General features: G+C 37.9%; 2 protein-coding genes and 1 pseudogene across 2 annotated transcripts in view; 1 reads left to right on the top strand and 2 right to left on the bottom strand.

The window, feature by feature from the left end:
- The window catches only part of LOC109674272 (thyroid receptor-interacting protein 11-like), a 939,645-nt gene that overhangs the window by 755,328 nt on the left and 159,388 nt on the right, over window positions 1-24,929 (bottom strand).
- On the bottom strand, window positions 10,541-18,107 carry LOC109678557 (olfactory receptor 2T2-like). Its single transcript, XM_020154061.2, is given in 2 exon segments — window positions 10,541-12,384; window positions 18,075-18,107. Coding segments are annotated over 2 exon segments (1,017 nt in total). The 3' UTR covers window positions 10,541-11,400.
- On the top strand, window positions 18,441-23,031 carry LOC141414010 (activin receptor type-1B pseudogene; annotated as a pseudogene).

Genomic DNA, 24,929 nt, shown 5'->3' with positions numbered 1-24,929 from the left:
GACACACAGGAACAAGGAGTCAACCAAGGTGGGTGTTTGCCAAAACTTGCCTGCCATGAGTCCAAAGCTTAATTTAGGCTTAGAAAGCTATGCAGTAGATACATAGGAAAGTGAGAGCATGTGGCTACAGTTTAGAAAGGGAATTTTCATGTCTTTCTCTTACCAGATGAACCGAAGAATTATTAAAAAGAGAAAAGGAAAAAGAGCCACACATGTACTATAATGCCCTTCTCCCACAAAATTATGTCTCATTTGCTTGAGAAGCACATATTTGCATATGCATAAATAAGAGTCCAGTAATGGGGGAAACCCAGACAAATGATGCAGTTCAGTTGTGTGTTTTTACTCATGATTTCAACCTCAGCTCCTCCAACTAAGGTTGCCAGGATTCATAATAAAAATACAGAATGCTCAGCTGTTTAGTTTGTTTGTTATACACTTGCACTAAAAAAAATTTGATGCTTATCTGAAATTCAAATTTAGCTGGTTGAACTTTACTATGTGAAAGTCATAAAAGGTTTAAAAAGTTCAATAATTGTCACGACAGTGGAAATTGACTAATAGCAAAGCAAAACAGAATCGATAGAATCTAATGCAAAAGTGAGATTCTAACATCAAAATTAAATTGACTCACTCCAAGTTTCCCTCTGATTGACATGTTCCAATTACTCTGCAAGACAGCTCAAGACAATGGCCTCCTTTACCAGGCCTCCTAAAATACCTGTGGTCAAAACTACAAAGTTCTTGTCAGTATGTATTAGCCTACTATTACATTCATTTATATTGCGTTCCGTCCTCTAAGGACAATTGAAAATAAATATTGTTTAAAATACATTTTGTTATGTCTATTAATATAAAAGAACAATCCTATGTTAGACTAAAAAATGTCTTAATAAAGCTATTCCATACTCAGGGAGAGAAAATGTATTTTCTCTTCATCATATTAAGGGAATTCAAATATTTTATTTAAAAATATAAATAATTCAAATGGAACATGTTTACCTCTCATCAGGTATAAAGCTAGTGGCCTGGTTTCATTATTGCAATTCTTATCATTCAACTTGGTTGTTCTAGGAGCTTTTCTTTGGTCTCTCTGCCCTCCCTCCTGTGTTCTTTTAGTTTTGTCTCAGCATAGTAATCAGAGTGAACTCAGGAAACCATATCACTCTCTGCTCAAAACTTGGAATAACTTCATGATCCCCTGGGCATTTTATCCTCTGAAATCACGGATTCCTCAGTGTGCTTAGTTTTTGCACTGAGTCTACACTTGTCCCTCACCGACACTGTGCTTCACTCAGGGCAACCCGCAGTCTAGAACCTCAGCCTCCATAGCGCTCTTCTCTGGGGTTTCCTACATCTGTGCAAGGTGATCTGCTATGTCCTCAGGACTTTTATCAATAGCAACCTTCTCAGAGGGGTGTAGGATGCTCATAATTCATTTCTTCATATTTCTTCACATTCCTCAGAAGCATCTAAGCTATTAGATATGATTACATTTGTCTCTTAATTCTGGAACTTAAACTCCATGTGATTAAGCTGTTTCCCTATTTTGTTTCCTATTTGTTCCTACCATATAAAAGATAACTGGCACATTAGGAGTATTTGTTTAATGACTGAATGATTTTAAATACATGAAGTCAAAAAGGTGAAGGTTATTTCTTTTTATGTTTTTAAGATGATATAATTCTAGTAGAATTTCTTTAAAATAATTGTAGGATTGTTACATAAAATGTGCTGGAGGGAAATACATTTTTGAAAATACCAAACCTTTGAATCTATCTGCAGTTACAATAAAATTACCACAACTTAAGTTCCAAGCACATTTTCTAAAAGGAAACAATTGCAGGAAACACAAATGAATCACATGTTTCTGGTCATGCTGAAAATTTGTTTCTAAGTCAGTAAGGTTCTTGAATACAAGTTTGAGATAATTACTTCCTGCAGCTTCAACCCGAGATGATAGAGTAACTAAGATGTGGCACAATTTACAACACAGGGGCCCATCCCTTCCCCTGTCTTCTGAATCAGCCCTTGCTCTGGCATCTTGCTCTTCACCTAGTGCCTAATTATTATTTGTAACTTCAATTGTTATTATTACATTTGTCTCTTAATTATATCCCCAGAAGCTGGGTTGTAGATGCTAATATAAAGTTTGAATTTCCTCTGTTAAATGAACACAAAGAAAATAATTATCTATGATTTGTTGTAGCAGCAAATTTTTTTATCTACCTTAGCATTTGCCTTTATTATCAGAAAAATGTCTCTCAAAATATTGTAAACTTATTGTTATTTTGCTGCTTTAATAAACTTAATAACCATAATAGTGATGGCCAGTGTTTGGTGGGAAATATATGCCTCTTCCAAGATCCTGATGCCCTAACCCCTAGCATCCAGGTATACATTTCTTTATAAGTCAAACAGACCTTGCAGATATTATTAATTTAAGGATTCTGTGATGAGGCGATTAGTCTGGAATATCCTATTGAACTCAATGTAACACAAAAGGTCTTAGAAGAAAAGAGGGAGGCTAGAGAATCAAAGCCGATGTGAGAGAGTGTTTGAGTCCCTGGCTTTCAACAAAGGGGAACATAAGCCAAGAATTGTGGCTAGTCTTTCTGAAGCTATAAAAAGGTTATAAAGTGAATTATCTCCTAACACCTCCAGTAAGGCCTAAAACCCTCCCAGCACTATGATTTTAGCTCAGTTTGACTGATTTTAGAATACTGATATAATATAATAAGCTAAATTTGTGGTAGCCTGATATAATAGCCATGGGAAACTAATATGCCAATAAATAATTTTTCAGATTTTAAATAATAAACACAAGTTGCTAATGGTGAGTTGGCCAGCACTTTAGTAATCCTTACTGTGGTTCAGGTGTTGTTGCACGTGCTCCAGTGTTTTAGCAGAGTTACTCTTCACAACATAGGTATGGGTCAATCACCGTAGTAATGCACATTGTATATTTGGAGAAGTCGAGTGGGAGAGCTGGGCCCAGACTCAGGACTCAGCTTCTGTCTTCCAAAGTCTCTGCTACTGCACTTTACTGTTCCTTGAAGATAAAATATCCTTTAGGTAAGCATTAGGTAAGTACACAATTAGCTAAGAGAAGGTAGAATTTACAAAGTCATTATTAAATCATGGAAAATTTGAATTTCTGACCATAAGTTCTCAACAATACAAGAAAATTCAAAATGGGGTTAATGAATTTCCCAGAAATTCAAAATTTTCTCTAGCTTATGTACAATCTCCAGTCATATGTTGAACTCCAAGGGAAAAAACGAGAGAAAAGAACTCTGTTTCAATGTACCTTCTGGGAGCTCCTGCAAACTCCATACTTAAAATATTTCTTTTGTCAGTCAGGAGGTCCCTTTAGAACACTTCTTGGTGAAATCGTAAAAATAGCTCCTAACTCTTTCTACCTTTAATATGTGCCGGTCACTGCAAAATTGGTGTGGCATTTCCCCTTATCCATGTTCTGTGTCAGGCAATGAAATAATGAAATATGAAGCCATTGGTGTGGTTCTACTCATCTGGGCATTGGTTGGCCAAAGCAGAGTGTTGGGCCCTAAGATTGTTCTTCCCTACCATATAAGAAACACAGAGCTTCCTCAGGGAAACTTGTGTTACAAAGGTCAAAATTACAGGATAGAAGTCTGCAGTATAGGTATGGGGTTTCAGACAATTTTATTTAACTTGTAATTCTACTTGAGATCTGCATTGTCTGAACATTAAAGATTAAAGGAGGACTCTCATAAATTGCTGGTATGAATGAAAAGGATTATCATTTTTCTTTGTCAGAGCACCTACTCAATATCAAAAGGATGCAAAATAATGGGTAAAAAATTCTATTCATGGGAAATTCTATTCATGGGAAATAATCAGATGAGTGGTCAACTTATATAAAAATACCAATTTAAACTCTAAATCACCATAAAAAATACCTATCCTTTAATTGTCACATAAAAACCTATAATAAAATTCTGGAATATTTAAACAAAAAAAAATTCATCTTGGTGTTATTTTCAGTAAGAAAGCAGAAGTAACCTAGCATGTACTTATTGAAATACTAAATAATTTAGGTTTTAGTACATAATAGGATTCAAGTGGTCACTGGGGTATGAGGATTGATATATCCATTTTCGTGGTATGACAGTATCATTGTATTCTTCAGTGAGAAAACTGGCAGGTTTACAGTCTCCTAATTATGTTATGTGTGTATGTATATGTATATATGTGTATCACAAATATAGTAATGTATACCTTTTCTTAATACAAATCATTTTCAGATTGAAACCACTTAATATATTCATACCATGTATTATAATTTTGCTCACTCTTTGAAGTACTGAAAGATAACGCTTTTTAAAAATCTTTTAAATGAGAAAGAACTATTACTTGCAGCCCTGAATTGGATCAAAATTATATTCTCTTTCTCACTTTGAAGAAATTTTTTCATAGTTTACCTCAGGAGGCAGAGGAGAAGCTTTATCCTTTGAGACTCCTTTAGCTGTTCAGAAGTTGAGGCCAAAGACATGGTTTTAACTATGTGAAAACAAGCTTCTTGGTTTTACCTCTCAAAATGTATCCACTACTTCATTAACATAACTGCTCTTTCCTGATAAATGCTTGGAAATTCTGGGTGAGGATAGTTTTGATCATGTCAATTGACAAATGCAATCCTAAGACTTGTTCTCACACCCCAATTTTCAGTAAATATGGAAGAGAGTGCTTCCTGTTTCCACACTTGAGCAAATGCCTCTCTATGGGACTTACATCCTGCTTGCACCGTAGGAGAAAGAATATCATGAAGAAGCCAGCCAAAGCCCCAGATATTTTTAATATGAGATTGGTATCGTTTTCAAATGCTTAATATAAATCTCTTAAGAATCAGTAAAGCTGGAAAGAATTTAACTACATGTCTTTGCTTTCAGCTTCATTCTTAACATGCACTTCTACATGAGCTTATAAAACTCACCGAATTTCTTTGAACTTCAGTTTTCACTGCAATTCTTCAAGCCTGAGATGTCCAGCAAAAATGATTTTAAAACTTAAAAATTGCACATTAGAGTGCTAAGGCTGACCAAATGAATTGGCTTTCACTCACTCATTACTTAAGATTCACCAAAAACATATTCTACATCAAGGAAATTTCTAGATGCTTGGGAACTAGCATGGAACAAAGTGAAGAGTCCTGTTTTCACTTATGTGACCAATAAAAATGGATCAAATCAAATCAACCTGAATGATCAGAGAAACAAAAGAAGTATGAATGAATAGAGCTGATGTTGTAGATATGTATCTGTCACCTTGATAGACTCAGCTAGCTATACAAACAGCTAGTCAGAACAGAAACTGTCAATATTTTCTTGGCTTTTGAGTCTCTGTAACTTTAAATGAAGCACAAGCTGGAATATTTGCTAATGAAAATGGTAGTCATTCAGATTTATGAAGTTCTACCCTCAACACAATCCCAACTGGGAAAAAAATGAAAATGCCTCTGGTTTTGGCTTATTATTTACATATGAATCAGTTTTAAGTACATAACCTCTCAATGCCATGAAATGATCTGTTGTTACAAGTGTCCTGCTTCATGTATATAAGTTATTTTAGAGTCAGGATCTGATATTTCAAATATTGTGCTCATATGATTGTTGGAACTCTTAGTAGAATTTCATTCAAAGTCAGGGCAGAGGTGTCCTGTCACTTTCTAGGCGATAGAGGTTCACAATGTCTTCTCCATGCTAAATAACTAAATATTTTCAGATTCTCTGACCATTCTTTCTTGTCTGAAATATTCCGTAGTTATTTCAGGAAGTTTTATGCTTTCAATTATTAGAATTATATACTATATAAATAAAAATATTTATTTAGGTGAATAAGTATATAGAATCAATGTTCAATGTTTGCAATAGTGGAACTACTCTATAAAACTCAGGGAAGGAGGAAAAGGAAAAGAGAATGATAGAGCATCAGTAATCTTGTAAAAGATAACATCTTTAAAGCTAAAGGATATAGGATGTGTTTTGAAAGCAGTTGAAACATGGTGGGTGGGAGGTATAAGGTAAGGGAGGGTAATGGAAGGGACTGAATGGACCAAAGTAAAGTATGTTTACAGTGGGGATACATCAAGAAAACTCTTTGAACATCAACTTAAATATTAATAATGAAAGACAGAACTATAAAATAGGTACAGTGTGTGTGTGAGGGTACTAGAGGGAGATGGGAGGGTGAATGAAGGAGATTAAGGTGAAGGTATATGGTTGATTGACTTCTTATACTTATATGACATAGGACAAAGTAACCTTGGGGCAGGGAGGGGATTGAGGAGGAGAGAGGATGGGGGGTGATCTAATCAATGTACAATATAAGCCTAATAGGTATTGTCATTATGAATCTCCTGTTGTACAACGACTATATCCTAATACAAATTTATAATAAAAAAGAATTATATCCCTCATCTGAAGAATGACCCCACAATGAGTCTTAGTACCTCTGAAGATACGTCATGAAGTCTTTGGTAGACCAGCCTTGCTGGTATCCAACAGAATATATACACAGCTTTTATCTGCATGCTGCTCCTAGAGGGATTTTTGTCCCAAGGTCATTATTAGGCATAACAAGCTAGCAGATGTATATTGAATCATGAATTTCTCTACTTTGGAAATTGTCTATGAATTAATATCAAAGTTTAGCCCCAAAACATCAGACCATGAGTTCTGAAACTCAATAAATCTCTTGTTTGCGTGATAACATAATTTCTCAGATATCAGTATCTCCATCAGGGTCAGAATCAAAGTCATATAATGCAGGTGAGTAGGTTTTGAAAAGCAAGGAAATTTTTCACTTTCTTTTCCTCATAATCTGGAAGAGTATATGATGAAAAGATGCAACTGGTAATATAAAATTAATTTTAAGAAGTTATAATGTGTAATTTTAATTCACAAGTGCACATATTATTTTAGTAAAGTGGAAATTTTATTGACTGATAATTGCCTATTCCAGTAGTTTGGTGAACTGACTAGAAAACACCCAGACTATTTCCTGTTTGGGAAGGACTGGTATTAAATGCATACACCATGTGTGTGTTGACATTTTATTAAAATAGAGCAAACAGCCCCATTGTAGTGGCACATGCCTGTAGTCTCAGTTACTCAGAGATGGTGAGGCAGGAGAATCACTTGAGCCAACTAGTTCAAGGCCAGCCTCAGCAACACAATAAGACCCAGATTCAAAGTAAAAAAATGAGTAAGAAACCATAAAAACTGACACATTAGAAGGAAGCATAAGCCATTACGAAGTGGACACATCCACATAACTGCCACTGAGTCTATGGAATGGACTCTGAACAGCATTGTACTTCTCAGCAACTAAATCTTTGGTTATCCTGAGGGATTTGTCTAACTACACCTCTTTAACTTGTTTTCCAAGCACTTTTGAAATACCTGTGAATGTGTGAGGTAAATGTGAAATGCATCAATCTTAGAAATATAGGAACAAAAGTTCTGTGAGATATTAATATATTATTATAGAGATATTAATATGTATTAACACAGGTACAGATAAGCACCTGTGAAGTTGAGAAAGGAGACATGACTGTCCCAGGTGCAGTTATTTTGTGGAGCGAGTTATCTAGAGGAGTGCTGGCTCAGGTGGGGAAAATGGAAAAAAGGAAGACTTTAGTGCAGAGATATGAGGGAATTAAAAGGGAATGGAAATGAAAATTTCATAAGTGAATTCTGGTCTGCATTTGAAGACATTCATAACTTCAGAACATTCTTTGATCTCTTTACTATTTGTTTGATTGTATGATTTCAATGCAAAGATAAAATTTTAGGGACCTTCTGAGGTAAAAACCTACCTAGCAATCAGCATATTGAAAGAAACAGTCTTCACCTACATTAGCACTGGTGGGTGGAACATTTTCCTCCTCTCTCTATCTTGGTGCCAAACAGCATAAGACTGAGTAACCTTGCGTACTTTTTTTCAGCCACTTTAATGTCTCAAAAATTTGCTCAACATTTTCAAAGCCTTCTATTGATGGGGGAAATAAAGTCCAGATGAATCAATAGGTTTTTAATTTCTCATATTTAAGAACCTTATGCATAGGAAGAAGCTGAATTAAATGAGATGTTGGAAGGCTCACTGTAGTCTTGTATGGTTAAAAATTCTATCCAGGTTTCTCATCTGTCAAAATACCACAATTAGCTCCAACTAATTGTAAAAGAGAAATATTTGTTTACCAGTATGCCAATGGAGAGATTGAGATAAGGAAAATGAGCAAGTTAATCTAAATGGACCTAAATTAGCTAATGAAATGTATTAAGTTATTTATTCTACATTTACCTATTATTACTTTGTAATGCACAAATGGAAGTTTTAGTAGGCTTATAGCAATGTTACAGCTTACTTATTTTCTCCTTTTTAAATTAACTTACATGTGTATACATTGTTTGTGCCTCCCCACCCCCCCCACCCCCGGCTTCTGGGCAGAACCTGTTCTGCCTTCTTCTTCTCTGATTTTGTTGAAGAAGAAACATAAGAGATAATAAGAGAGATATCGTTTTTGCTAGTTTGGGATAAAGATAGCTATACAGAGAAATTCCTAGCGTTGCTTCCTTGAATTTGTGTATTACAGCCCATACTGGTTCATCTCTACCAGACCTCTTCACTACTTCCTAGTCCCCTTCCTATAGTGGCCTCTGTCAATTTCAGATTACTTTATTTGCTCCTCAACAGGGAACACATCAACCACATTCAAGTTTTAGGTTTCCTTTCCTTTCCTTTCCCTATTTCTCCTGTGTGTGTTCTCCCTTTAGTGTGTGATGCATTTCCGATAATATTACTGCATTTGTTTTGGGTCTATAATCTGCATATGAGGGAGAACATGAGATTTTTGGCCTTCTGAGCATGTCTGGGATTGCAGGGGTCTGGGGTTATGTGTACTTGGGGCAGTAGGCTAGTCAGCAGGTAGAGAGTGTGTAGGAGGGAGGGGTAGCATGGTGACAAGTTGGGAGAGGATGAAGAGGGAGGTGAAGACAGTGGTAAGAGTGACTGAAAAGGGGCAATAAGAGTAGTTGGGAGGGAGAAAAATGGATTGTAGTTCAGGAAAAGGAAGGAGAGTGAAGAGAGTGAGAATAGGGATAAGAGAATAGTGATGATAGAGTTAATAGTACAGGAATAAAAAAAGAAAAAGAAAGAAAGAAAAAAGAAACATGATTAAAAAAAACCCACCAGGTTTAGGAACTTCAGAAAATTCAGTCTATTAATAAAAGTTCTGGAGTTATTCCTTAGGTGTCCAATAATGGTATTGGTGTTCAAGTGGAAGCTCTGATGTGGTCTCACCAGGTGACTGGCTTGTGAATGGTACTTGGACTGTCTATTCACAACGTTAGTTGGAGTTGTGAGGTGAGGTAAGATTGCCAGCTCATGCAGGGTGGTCAGAACTGTTTTCAGCAAGTAGCAGCTGTGTTGTTCTTCAGCTGCAGCTCTGTTTGGTCAGCTCCTCCCCCAGGAAAGGTGGGGCAATTCAGTTTCAATGCTGCCCTCTGTCCCTAGGTCAGCTCTGGGATCCACCTCCTGCCCTGTTTTCAGTGGTTAGTTCGTTGCTCCACTCCTTCTCTTAGCCTGTGTGCCTCTCCTGATCTCTGCTGGGTGCCGGTGGCTCCTCTAGATTGTTGTCTTGTTGGCCTGTCCCTGTTGTCAGCCATTTCTGCTTTATGGCATGTCACTGAGAGTTCAGTGCTGAGAGCTCAGTTCCTTGCCACACCCCTGACAGTTCAGCAGTAAAAGATGGGTCTTTGCCCCTCCCCTGTTCTCCTGGGTGGGTTCAGTGTTTATGTTTTTCAGTTATATTGCGTGTTTGTGTGTGTGTGTGTGTTCAGTTTGCCCAGGGGCTGTGCTGGATTATTTTCCCTGGGTATGTTGGCGTGGGTGGGTGGCTGGGGAGCTGCACGTGGTGCGTGATGCTCACCTCTTTCTTCTGCATTTGTTGTTTTCAGTGTGGCGCACCATAGGGAGGCTTTCTGGGGCGAGGGGTCCACGATGTCTTAGGGTTTGACTCTGATTGATGCTCTGCCTTCTGCTTGTTGGGAGAAGAAAGAAAAGAAAAGAAAAACAAAGAGAAGTGGCCAGGGGCTTTTTTCCCAGGTCTGGAGGCTGGACACACCTTGCTGGCTGTGCCAGGCAGGATTATCATGGCTGTTAGGCACAATTAAAGACTGATTTAAGGGTCAGTCTTTGAATTTTATCTGTACCTTATGTGATGACGGTTAATATTTTAGTTAGAAGCAATCAGCATTACCCTAGTTTTGCTCCAGCATCTGAAGGAGCTTCCTGGAGTCATGGAGCTTAGGAGGGAGATCTGATTCCCCCTCCTTAGCCACCATTTTGTTCTCCCCACAATGTTACAATTTGAAGGCATAGTCAATTTTCAATTAATGAACCAACCACTCAGGCAATAGATATTTATTAATTTCTAGGCATATATTAGACTATATTAATAAAAACATGGTAAGAATCTACAATATAATTGCACAGATACAAAAATAAAGTCATCTATACAATGTGACTAAGAATATAGAACCCAAAATATCATCATACCATCTTCACAAAAACTTCCTATATAAAAGTTCTACATTATAAGCTTTAGAAAATATGACAGTTGTACTGAATATTTGACATTCAATCATCAAGGACATGGAAAATGCTCATAGGAATTTTCATTCTGAAATTCGTCACAAGGGATAAGGATTAATGTTCCGTGGTAGAGTATGAGCCTAGCCTGCATGAGGTCCTGGGTTCCATCCTCACCATCTCTTTCCCAAAAATGCTGGTCAGAAATACAGACACAAGGGACACATGATCACATACTACATATAAAAATAATCTAGCAAAACATTTCAAAGACAATCTTGTCCTGCCTGGCATGATTTCACAGTGCTACTTGAGTGAGACCTGCCTAGAAAATGTGAATCCAGATAAGCAAGTTGACTAATGCTAAAACTCTCCCTGCCTTCAGTTATAGTTTGTTTTTTCTTCTTTTTGTGGTATGGGAAATTGAACCCAGCACTTCATGCATCCACAGTTACCACCTACACCCCCAAACCTTTTTAAGAAAATCTTCACTTGAGTTTGAGGAAGGGTTTTGTTCAGTTTCCCAGGCTGGACTCCAACATGCTATATAACCCAGATTGACCTCAATCTTGTGGTCCCCTGACTTAGGTGTGTCCACCATGCCTAGCTTAGTTATAGCCCTTAAATTATTCATGCAACATTACAATTTTTCTGGTTGATATTTGCACTGTTAAAATGATACTGTTTTTTTTCTTCTGAAATAAAAACATATTTTCTGGAAAGACTATGTGTCACTGGCCACATCAACAATGAAACTCTCTTTGTTTAGGATTTCCTAGAAACATCCCCTACTCCAATTCTCTGGGAGATGGCATATCTTCCCAGAACATTCCTTAGAGCTACAGCCACATCTTTATTCCTCAGGCTGTAGATGAGTGGGTTGAGCATAGGGGTGAGGATAGTGTAGAATGCAGACACTACTTTATCTTTCTCTGGTGTGTGGTAGGAATGGGGCAGCACATTGGTATAGAAGGCAGCCCCGTAGAAGATGCTCACTACCATAATGTGGGAGGAACAGGTAGCGAAGGCTTTGTGCCTGCCCTCAGCAGAACTCATGCGATGGACAGTGACAAGGATGCGTGTGTAAGAGACTGAGATGACGGATACAGGCATGAGCAGCATCAGCACACAGCAAGCATACATCAAGTTCTCATAGAGTGACGTATCTATACAGGACAGCTTCAGCACAGCAGGGATCTCACAGAAAAAATGATTGATCTTTCGTGACCTGCAGTAGGGGAAGCTCATGGTGACAGGTGTCAGCATGAATCCATCCAAGGAGCCACCAACCCAGGAACTCAGCACCATGAACAAGCAAACCCTGCGATTCATGAGGACAGGGTACCGCAGAGGATTGCACACAGCCACGTACCGGTCATAGGCCATGTGGCCAAGCAGGAAGAATTCTCCTCCAATCAGGGTCAGGTAGAAGAAGATCTGAAATGCACAGCCCAGAAAGGAAATGGTCTTTTCCCTGGACAGGAGGTCTTGGAGCATCTTGGGGACTATGATACAGATGTAGACCGTGTCCATGATAGAAAGCTGGCAAAGCAAGAAGTACATGGGTGTATGGAGGTGGGAGTCCATGTGAATGAGCAGAATCATGACCAAGTTGGCTGCTATAGCCACCACAAAGATGGAGAAGATCACTGCAAAAATAAGACCTGGGAATGCTGGATACATGATGAGGCCCAAGAGGATGAAGTCAGTGGAGTTCTGGAAAATGGCCTCCATGTCCATGACACAGTCCTTGAGCTGACTGTAAAGATGGAAAGTTGGTCGGTTAACTAATTACCCAATGTTGAGGAATCACTCACTGCTGTAGGTCAAGTGATAAAGCACTAGCCTAGCAAGTGCCAGGGCCTGGGTTCAATTCCTGGCATTGAAAAAACTAACATGGGATAAAGGAAAGAATATTACTTCAGAATCCTTTTGAATCTTAGCTTAACAATATTGATTGATTTGACGTTATACAAGTAATGTCAATTTCATTGTTTATTACAGCTCATCATAAATCTATACAGACTGGATGTGAAATGTATATGTTTTAATTCATATAATACTTCCTTTAGAATCTGCATTAGCTTTATTTGGAGCCATGTTCTACATAAATTTGCTAATCTTATCACACTAGGTTGAAAGTTTCATAAGGCTAGTGACTGTTCCTTATCCCCTGTATTGTCTCTTATTCAATCAATAGAGATGGGTTTACTTACATTAAAATGCTCTCTGCCATAAAGATAATCACTTTGTTATGGTCAAAAGTTTTAATTTTTTGGATACTGTATTTCTAAACAATGTCTGTTAATCTGAAAGTAACATTGAAGGTTAACAAGGCAGTAATGCTGACTCCATTTGAGGGTCAGGGTCCATGTTGTCCTGTGGTCAGATGCTGGTCTGCAAAGGAGGTTTATGTTTGAGGCATATCTATTTGTTCTCACAGAACAATTTAGGATCCAGTTTATCCGATGAGAATTATCAGAAACTCTGCTTATCAAGCAGGTCTTTGGGTTTATCACGGTTCTTGTTGGCACTATGAAAAATGCTGGAATTTTATGACTCCATATTGCTCATAGCATTTACTGATGACCTATGCTTCTCTTAAATGTATGGATTTCCCAAGTAGGGCAGTGTTCTGAATCTTTAGAAATTCTATGCTAATATTGCTTTCTGTCCTACATTTATTTTTCTACTGCTTTATTGTTCTTTTGTGCTTATAAGTAAAAATAGCTAAGAATGGTAGCGAAATCCCCAAATTTATAGTAGAAAATACACGGACAGATGGGCGTATCAAAACCATATCAGAAAAACCAGGCCCACCAAACCAAGGAATGATGCAACCCTTTCAATGGATCATACAAAAGGAGGAAGACCTAACACTAGGACATAGTGGCACCCATCAACTGTCATCAGGCCATCTGTTGTATATGTCAGAGGAATGACAGGCTACACACTCCTCATTATCGCTCTAGGGTATTATCTTAGCCTGATCTCCCTGCCCAGTCGACTCAACATTAATTGGAACTTTCATTTGTCTATCCCCTGGCCTGACAACCGTGCCTTAAACAAGCTCTGAGCTGTTATATGGACTGGGTTGTTAAGTTGACATCTTATTTAATTACCTGCAATTACTGCCTTTATGTCTGTTTTGCCTTTCAGGGAGCTCACTTTCATCCCTTATACTGATCCTTTCTCTGTTGTTCTGTAAACTTTAATTATGTGAAGGGTAATATGTGATCTGAAAACTGTTAATTTTACTTATTTTAATTACAATTGAATAAAAGAAACTGTGATTGCCAGTGATCACAAACACCAAGTAAAAATAAGAATATTAAGTGAATTAAAGCTAATGGAATTGACATAGCTGATGAATTTATTGTCACTCAAAAAATTCTGACATTGTAGATACACAAGGGCCTGTTTATGTACTGACACATGACAACAAGCTTGCTTATGACAATAAGCAAGCAGTTAAATTAAAATCTGCTTTATGAACAAAGCATCACCACATAATCACCTGTCAGGACACCACAGGGGGGCAAGGGAGATCAAGCCCAGCTTGGAGGACACTGTAGACTGGGATTTCAATTTCTGGCATCTGCAAGCTGGGCTTTAGTGGAAAGGGTGGCAGAGTTTGGTGAGAGGCATAAAAATAACCTGTGATCTGCCCTGATGTGATTGCATATGAGATCATCCTGATAGACTTCCCTGGGTACCCAGGATTGCTATAACTGTGAGAAGGAAGCTGCCAGTGTCCTTCCTGTGGCAGAAAGCCACATTCAGAAGTGATCCTTTCCCTAGGTGACTGACTATTCCTCTTATGTTTTCAAAGGGCAGATTCTCCACTCCACACCCCAAGTGCAAACAAATACTTTCTATGTTCTGAGCACTTTAACCAGCATTGTGTGAGCTACAAAAGATTCAAAGCAACGACTCTACCATTCAGGAATATACAATATAGTTTGATACATCCAACCTATACTGAAAATACCTAAGAAAGCAACTTGTTGTAAACCTTACATGGGGATTTCTAGAAAAAAATGTATTTTGTGAATTAAATTTATCTTTAGCAACAGTAATAAGATAAAAGTAACAATTCACGTGTGGTGTACTGTGTGGAATTATAAAACTTACCTAGGAATGGTAAGCATCCTTGTCTTTCCCTGGACCAGTTTTCTTCCACTTAAAGAATGAAACTCTACCATTAATCAGAAATACCACAGAGCTCTAAAAGTCATGATTATTTATTTCTGAAAGAGGAAAAGTAGGCCAAGGCTGGCATATTGGTTTATTTCTGCTTTGGATAAAGGTTTTTTTTTTAAAGGGCAGATGTGAAAGGCATAAAGAGATGTAGAAAGACAAATGAAAAGTTCTAGTGCAGTGTCCCCAGACCAGAAAGAACAAATAGATCTGGCCAGTTAAAAGTGCCCAGCACTTTTAATGCTTTATATACTGTAAGACACCAACCCTAGTATCTGCCAGGACACTTACAAGAAGAGCTCTGCCTGGGCTACAGTTTCTACCTGAAAAACATGAGATGTTTATTAGAACATTTAGTTATCAGCTGCTTTGGAAATAGCAGTATGGCTTATGAGCCAAGAGAAGACTGGAGTTGGGTAAGTTGGGTAAACTGTGTCAGCAGAGGAGGAAACTGTTCCAAATTAAAAACTGAGACTTAAAAAAGGAGAGAGAACTAGCTCATGGCTGCTGTAATTACTGCCAGGAAAGGTCTGTAAACAGGCATTAGCAGGTGGGTATGATAGGAGGGAGGGAATGTTTAGTCCAACAAAAGCTGAAAAGTACCTTGGAGGACTGTAGGGTATGGTGCAGAGGAGGCTGGATATTGAAGGCTGGGAGACTGACATTCAATGTTATCTAAAAATTGGGTTTAAACATGAGTTGTTCCAGTAGGAGATAAAACTGATAAACCTGTCATTTAAGAAAAATGTAAATGGCAGCTTTAAAGTCTTCAAAATAAATGTCGTCAATATTAACCACCACTAAGTGTTTTATTAAACACAATGGGCTGTGCCCACTTCTTTTCTTCTCTTTTTATTGTTGTTCTACGCCAATACTCCTCTGTCCATGCTTATGAATTAGGAGCTCATTTGGACAATACTTTAGACATTAAATAATCAATTGTATTTTATTCCCTACTTTCTATGGTAGCTTAGTATGCAATGGTGTAAATTGGTCTCTTTCCTTTCACCTTGTCTCTAATTTTCATGATCAAGCATTTCCAGGTACCTCCCTCAGCATCTCTATTTATTTGAATGGCAACCAAATTTTGACTTCCCCTAAAGACACCCACAGTCAATTTAGAAATTTTCAAAGTTGAAAACTAAGCACAAAAGTGATAGAAGAGACTTTCTTTACTTTAGAAATTAACACTGTAGTGACATGTGGGTAATATTTATTGAATCTTAATATGTAGTTCAGTAGGAAGACTATGAGTTTTAGTGTCATGTGCCAATTTATCTGAAAAATATTGCTAAGGATATCATCAGTAAACAAGAAAAACAAACTTGTTTGTTTGTTTACAACCCCCCCAAACAAAAACAAGTACCTCTGGATTCCTGGGTTCTTGTTCAAAGGTGTAAATTCCAAGCTGCAATTTTACAACTTCCAGAAGGAGGACTGACTGCTGTTTTCATCCACATAAATATGCTTCTGAGCACTGTATCTCTTTGTGTGGTGCAATAGAAATCAAAGGATCTGGCATAAGGTCCATCTAGCCCACACCACTAGTGCCATAGAAGGAAATGGAAGGTGAGAGCAGAAGTGATGGGGTGAGGAGTGAAGCAGAGACCAGCACTCTATGCATACTGCTCACAATTGCTTCCTGAAATCTAAGTTTGCCCCATGGATATCACCCCACTCTGCCTCAGTCACAGTCCAACAGGCTTCACACACAATACTAGGATGCCTTCTAGAAGGTTTTTTGATGAATATTATGTTTACAACACCAATTTTGTCTTGTGGCACATGTGTATTTTGTTTGAGAAAGAAAAATAGATGAGGTTTATAAAGTATTAAAAATGAAAAGACAGCATTCAACTTCTGGGGTTTGAACTAAGGGTTTTGTGATTTTGAGGCAGGTGCTCTGTCATTTTAGCCCAACCTCAAGGCAAGCGTCCAACTTCTAAATATCCTTTAAGCACACAGAAAGCCTTCTTCATACCTAATTATTTATAAAGATGGACTCCTTTTTATTAAAATTACTCAGAAGCAACCCATGCTCCTCCGTTAAGACGATACACACTTGTGCCTACACATTAACATCTAAAAAACTCTTCATAATGAGAATTAAGCATGCACTTTTAATGATCAGCTCTCACTTCTCTTTTTCTCTTTCAGTAAATCCATTTAGGCATTGCAAGCTATGACCAGATTTTCCTTATCCTCAATTTTCAAAGTAGCTATTCTGTTTTCAGTAGTCTGCTTATGAAAGAGTTCATGTATGCATTCCTTTTTCTCAGTTTCAAAAAGATCAGAGCCTCAGTTGTTATCTGACTGCAGGGTGGCCTTGTAATAGTTACAGAGTCACACCTAAAGAAAACATCCCAGTATTTGTGTAATGTTCCCTCGTTTTCCATGAAAATCTAAGATCTTACCTTGTAAATCCAAGCCTTGGTAAGTCAGCATTATGATGGCAGATTTCTTAAATATATGGGTATGGAGGTAAAGCTAAATCAAAAGAAAACTTTTCACTAATAATGGTTTTCCACAACCCTCAAGAGGAATCTCTCAGTTATTAATTAATCCAGACTAACATGGTTTACTATGTGAATTAGAGGAAGCCCATCCCAACTTGCCAGAGGGTGTGTGCGTTTCCCAAGTAAAAAGTTAAAATTGTTTTGAATATTTTATCTTAAACATATCTAATCCTGATATTCCTCTTTTGTGTAATAAAGATAGTAATCTGGGGCTGAGATAGACTCACAATACATTAAAATTAAATATTTTTAAATTTCTAAATGTGGATATTATAAACTGAAAACATTTTTTCTTCCAAATCATTGTACTTTTCTGTTTGGGAAAATGATTAAAAAGATATATTTCACTTCAAAGGTTAGGTGCTTTTCAGAATTATTCATCTCATGGGTAGTGTAGAATGGTGTCAGGTTCAGTAAAAAATTAAGGAGATATGACAAAATGAAGAACAGAATAAAGGAAAGGATGCAAGAAGGAGAGAAAAAAGGAAGAAGAGAGAAATAAGTGATGGAGTAAGACAAAGATCATACCTTTTCTAAAATTTCTTTTCTAAAAGTATTAAGAGATATAAGCACTAGGGAAATTGATCACTGTGATATTTGAACTTAGTTTTTTCTTTTGAATAGGAAAAAGAAGAAAGTGGTCTTTTGGGAATAGAATAAGCTCATGGTGATAATAGTCACAACAACATCAGCATGATGTACTCAGCCTGGCAGTGAGTACACTACTTATATGATTTCCAGGCATTGAAAATCCATTAGACACCAACATCAGACCTATTATCTCCTGTATTACAGGTGAAAAAAACCAAATAAAACCCTAAATATTTATGCTCATTTAAAATACTACTCAAAGGCTGGATGTGATGTTTCACATATGTAATTTCAGCTTCTTGGAGGAGAGATAGAATAATTCCAGATTGATAGAAACTTGTGCAAATAAGTTATTGAGATTCTGTCCCATAGAAACCCCATATTTGGTGGTTCAAGCCTGTATTATCGTGTATGCAGGAGGCAGAGGTAGGAGGATCGTGGTCTGAGGTCAGCCTTGGAAAAACTGAAAGACACTATTTGAAATATAACTAAGGCAAAATGGGTTGGGGGTTGGGCGTGACTCAAGTGTAAGCACTTGCTAGTCAGTATGAGTTCCTGAATTCAAATCCCAGTACAGTCAAAAGAAATTGCTATTCAGTACCAAATTCTTTCAAAGAATATATTTTATAGGCCATCCAGAAAAATACAAATTCTACAATTGTCTGTTGGATTAATTTAAATAGACTGCTTTCCAGTGTGACAAGTTACTCTACAGAGCCACCAGTGGGTTACAAGCAGGTATTCACCCTCTCAGATCTTATTGGTCTGGTTGATATTGTGGTCAACAGTATAATTCATTTTTATATTCATGTCATGAAAATGGTTGAAGTGCTGCTACATCAATTAGATCAACTTCTATTATCAGAAGGTGAACATTGTCTTCATTGGTGTGTGTTTCTAACTCACACATCAGAATTTTTTTTGATCTGGTGTACAACTTAAATTTCTTATAAAATAGAAGAGCCCAAATTATTTATATAAGATAGATATATTTTAACGTCTCAATCTTTCTTTACCCATTTCCTGCTCATCTTTCTCTTCTTGCTATCCTTTCTGGCCTTCAGCGTTTTACACCTTTCTCAAAAGTAATATTTGTATACAGGTGGAAATAGACGTTGTCCCTGCAATCCCCAAATTAGGTGTTTGGATTCTTAGGGTTAGGTTTCATTTTAAAGGATTTTAGTCAAGTGTACCATCCCAAACTACCCTTTGATATTCAGAGTGAGTCCACGTTTGTCAAAATCTTGCTATTTATCATACTAAAATTACATTAATTTTAAAAAGTTCATCATAAATTTCTTTTCATCTCTCTGAAAGATGAAGACGTATGTCAATGAGTCCTCACCTGAACATTGATGTTTAGTAGAGTGAAACATGAAGACAGTATGAGAATAAAGATAAAAAAATAACATAACCAGCAACTAAAAGAACACTATCTAGATGGTGGCTTAGAAATCATGTTATACAGACACACACACACATGTATAGATATATTATATATGTTTACATATATGCATGCACACATATATGTATAGCTATATATGTCTTCATATGTGTACACACATGTGTATATATATATATATATACATATCGTGCACACTCTATCTTTTGAAAATGATTTTTAAAGGCTCATATGAAATGCTGAAGATACTTGAACTTGTAAAAGGAATACTTGGACTGCATCCATACATAGTTCCTCGATTTCATTTGTGTTCTTGGGCATGGGATTCAACTCCTAGAGGTTTTTGCACCTGTTAAATAAGGTGGGGAGGGGGCCCAAATAATGTATATACATGTAAGTAAATGTAAAAATGATAAAATTAAAAAACTCTTAAAAAATAAGAATCCTTGTTACAACCCAATCATCTCTGAGTCTACATCATATTCCAATACTTGGTGATACTGAATTGAAATGATGTGACCCTGTTTTCTGTTTCAATTCTTATTTTTTTTATATTTTCTCCATCTGTAGAACTCTTAACATTACCAATGTACACTTAATATTTGTTATAAAAGACCAAGTGAAGAAAATCATCCCTCTTGAGATTACTGAATGTGGTCTGAGATACAAGTAAACAAAGGCTAGGAATTACTTAATTAGGGATCTACGTTCTAAGGCAAGAAGTGTTGATACACACACAGCAAAGTAACAGCATGAGCAGACAACCAAACATAACCCAGAACAAAGTAAGGGAACTTAAATTAAAAACAGAGAGAACACATAGTCACAGGTTGACAATCAGGTCACTGCCCAGAAACAGAAACCAAATACTTTCCATTTATCTCACTATGGAAAATGTAGAGTCTGAATATTAGGAGAATTTCATGCTGTTTCAGGTAGTATATATAGTATATTTAGATATGTAAGGCCCCAAATAACCTATTGAGTAATTCTGATCCAAAAAGAGCCTGGAGAGGAGGGGGTGTAGCTCAGTGGTAGAGTGTGTAGCATGCACAAGCCTCTGGGTTCATTCCCTAGTAAAACAAAAAATGAAAAACAAAGATTCTGAAATATCCTACCCTAGATAACCTGCAAATCTGGGATCATTAAAATCTAATATACTACAGGGGAAAATTGTATCACTGTGAAGATAGAAGTGGCCACTAAAACATCATCCATATAAACCAATGGGAATGGACAAAGTGCATGAGCTGTGGAGAGGATAAGAAACAGAGTTTGGAGGTAGAATATATAAGTTGTTAGGCAAGAATAGAAAAAGGAGGGACAGAAATTGGTGAAGGAAGAAAGCAAATGTAGAAGAAAGAGATAGAAAAAATAGAATTTTTTTTACAAAACGAGAAATTAGAAAAGTTAAAATTGAGGAAAAATAAAGTTCCCTGGTGGCAAATGTACCACAGACTTGCTAATGTTATTCTAGAGGACAGAGAGGGACCTGATGTTTAAAAAATGTATTTACAGGGTAAATAATCTTTATTCTATTCATTCAATTTATATTTTGTCTCAATGTTGGGTCAAAAATTAATCTAAAAATATCAAATATGCATGAGATATACTTGGAGGCATGTGACCTCTTTTGATTCAATGAATTGGGAAGAGAGATTCAATGGATTGGGAAGAGAGGGACTCAATCCTATAAGATTGGTTGAATAATTTCCTTTGAAGAAGAAATTTTATTCATACTAGCATGTTTTTGCCTGTGTAATGCCTAAAGGTTAGGAGAATTCATCATGACGGGACCACATAACCTCTCATCGTCTCATGACATACTAGAGAAATGACTAGTATTTTATCACAGGGATGTGTGATAGCCAATCAGAATAACACCAGTTCTAAAATCATGTTCTTCCTGTTTTACTAAAGGTCTTATGTCCATATTAGAAGGCAATGATCACCTCTGCAGCCTCCTCTCTTCATGAAAGAATTCTGCTTTGAGAATAATCTCAAGACATGAAAAGAAACTCTGGAATAAAAGTGGTGGGGATTGATTTCACTTTTCCTTATGTAGATTGAGGAATTATTATAATACTCTATGGCATACAACATGTTCCTATGCTAAAATTGTTTTTTTAACCAATTACCTCAGTTTTCTTATAAAACAAAATCCCTGAAGGAAGAAACATTTTAGAATACCCTAATTCAATACATTGAGAAACCAGGGTTCAAAAAATTACATCACTTCATCCAGTGTGACACAGAAAACATTATTAGAGCTCAACAAGATTGATAATTTGAAGTTTCTCTATATGAGAATGTAATTTTCCTAATACTGCCATTTCTTTCTTACCCCAAATCCATTTACTAGGCACACTCACTATTTCTACATCATAGACTAACCAGAATTTCTGATCACGACCTAAGTCATTGTCTCCATTTCACAGGGGAAGAAAATAAACTTCAAAGAGGGTAAAGGACTGGTTTGAGGAATCCTCTGAGATTGGGACAATGGGGAGTCTGAACATTGACTGCAACTTCTAGCTCCAAAATTGAAAAATAGTTCGTTTAGGGATAACAAGCAATGCCATCCCTCATCTGTCATCTTTGGAAATGCAAAAAAATGTGAAAGGTCTATAAGTAGGTGCATACCAGGCCCTGCCCTTTGGAAGTGGGCTTGATGGCTAAGGTGCCTGCTCCTAGGAGTTCATGCTGGGCTCCAGGAGGAGGAAGGATGTGGGAGAGGGCCTCTGAAGGAGGGAAAGCACCTGGGGGGCGGGTGGGGCTTGCTGGGCGCTGCTGGGCTGTGGCAGTGGAGGAGGCAGTTACTATGGCCAGTGGGCTGGAGCCTCCTCTCTTTTTCTGTTTGTTGTCTTCCTGCTCACTTGCAGTAGCAAGTCTGGGTCCTGGTGGATCCATGCTGTGCTGTGTGCATGCAGCAACTGCGTAAGGGCCAACTACTTGTAGGTCTGCATGGTTTCCATCTTCAAAGTGGACGGAATGGAACTTCATGTGAGCTCCTTAAAGTGAAGCTGGTCCTCTACTGCCTGAGCTCAGAGGATCTTCGCAATACTCACTGCTGTTATTCTGACTTTTGCAACAAGATCTACCTCAGGGTGTCCAGTGGTCACTGCAAGGAATCTGAACACCCTTCCATGTAGGGTCCTGTGGAGCTGGTAGGCATCATTACAGACCTAGTCTTCTTCCAGTTCCTCCTCATCATTATTGTCTTCTTTGTCATTAACTATCATTAATGTGTGTATCACAACTGCCAGACTGGGCATGGAAGGTCCTTCTTGTGAGATGTGTCTCTCTAAAGACAAGCCGATCCTGGATTTTGATGACCATCTCTGCACATCATGATCACATCCACTTTGTGTTTAGTGCACAGTGGTCTAAACTATCATTTTACAGGAGATCATTAGCAAGGTCCAATTTAGAGAAGTGTGGCATGGCTGCTGAAGGGGTGGTGATGTGGCTGTGAAAATTTTCTCTTTTTGTGAAGAGTGGTCCTGGTTCCAGGAAGCTATGATGACCCATGAAAACATCCTTGGATTTTTTGCTGCTGATAATAAAGATAATGGCATCTGGACATAGCTATGGCTTGTCTCTGACTATCATGAGCATGGCTTCCTGCTTGATTATCTGAACTGCTCCACAGTGCTGATGCCTCTATTCATAGTGAGCAACATCTAGTTTCCTTGGTGGCCTTTCTAGAAGTCCTCTCCCCCAGTATCCTCTGCCAGGGTGGCTCTCCCTTCCCAGCAGGCTGCTCTGTCCATCCAGTGTCAGTATGGCTCTGCTCCTCTATTTCAGACTGGAACCAAAGCTGGCCCAGGTAACCAGGCTTTGGAGTCAAAACATGAAGGGGAGAGGGACTGACTGGAAGAATCTTGGTGGAAATCTTGGGTGTTATGGTCAGCATCAGCAGTGGGAAATAAACCAATGCCCAAGGGCATTTTGCTCAACATCAAGGAAGGGCCAAAGAATCTAAGAACAGATCTTGGCACTGAGATCTTAATAGCACATCTGTCTGTCTCATCCCAGATTTTTCAAACTGCCATGTATATTTTTGGTGGTGGTGAGTTTGAGGTTGGGAACAGAAGGGTGGAGCAAGGAGTGGGGAGGAAGTCTGGAGTGTGAGGGAGGCATCTGCAATGGGCCTTCTTTTACTGGATTATCCAATCGGTGTGGAGGGAAGAGAAGGATTTGCATCCACTTCAGGGGCCCTACAAAAGGGAATACCCTGAGCTAAACATGTTATTTAACCTAAGTGTAGTGTTTAATGAAGTCTAGAACAGTTGTGGGTGGTGATTTGGTCAGCATATCTTAAAAATATAACTTTGAAGCCATAACTTTTAACTGGAGTGGTTTGATTTTATTTATTTATTTATTTATTTATTTTCTATTTATTCATTTAGTCATATGTGCATACATTATTTGGATCATTTCTCCCCCTACCCTCCCGCCTCCTCCTTCTTCCCCCAACCCCCCTCACTTCCAGGCAGAACCTGTTCTGCCATTTTCTCTAATTTTGTTGAAGAGAAGACATAAGCAATAATAAGAAAGACATAGCGTTTTTGCTAGTTGAGGTAAGGATAGCTATACAGAGAGATTCCTAGCATTACTTCCATGCACAAGTGTATTACAACCTGAATTGATTCATCTCTACCTGACCTCTTCACTACTTCTCGGTCACCTTCCCATATTGACCTCTGTCACTTTAAGGTTACTGTATTAGCTCCTCTACAGTGGGGACATCAAACACTTTCAAGTTTTGGGTTTCCTACCTATCCCCATTCCTTCCATATGTGCTCTCCCCTTATCATGTGACCCAAGTCCAACAACATTACTGCCTTTGCCCTAGATCTAAAGTCCACATATGAGGGAGAACATATGATTTTTGGTCTTCTGAGCCTGGCTAACCTCGCTCAGGATGATGTTCTCCAGTTTCACCCATTTACTTGCAAATGTATTTTATTTTATTAAGAGGGCCTGGATTTTAACTTTTCCAAAATAATGTTAAGTTTTTGTAAAAGGAAAACCATCTCTATGTGATGATTGCCTCTCAATCTATTTGTTTTTAAAGAAATCTCTTAAAAAAATCCCACAAAAAATTCTCCAATCAAATGCACATAGCTCAACCACACTGGAAATGTTTATCCTTCTACCTGAGCCTGTTCCTACTCAGAAGTGAGATTTCTTTCCTCTTTGCCCTGTGGGCTTGGTCTCTTTTGCATTCTGTCCCCATCCCAGGAGGACTCTTATCTTTTTGTTCATTGAGCAGCCTCTTGCACTCTTTCCAGGCATTTGTTTCATGGGTCATGTGCCTGTTGGGTGCCCTGCTGGGTTGGGCTGAGCTGGGCTGGGCCTGGAAACACCTCTTAGAACTAGACAAGTTTGGGTACTGCTCGTGGAGCACTGAAGAGGGAGGTCAATCAAGTGAGTGTCTGCTTTGAGAACACATTTTCATGATTGGTTCTGAGAGTTTTTTGAACCTGGAATTATTGTTCTTAAATAAGACCATTGAAGAAAGGATATTCCTGTACTCCCCTTGCAAAGAGACCACTGGTGGGCAGTGAGGCCTGGGGTCT

Source organism: Castor canadensis, chromosome 11 (genome assembly GCF_047511655.1).
Source record: "Castor canadensis chromosome 11, mCasCan1.hap1v2, whole genome shotgun sequence".
Taxonomy (NCBI): Eukaryota; Metazoa; Chordata; class Mammalia; order Rodentia; family Castoridae; genus Castor; species Castor canadensis.
The sequence above is the reverse complement of the archived record's forward strand: the minus strand, read 5'-3'. Positions and strand labels throughout refer to the sequence as shown.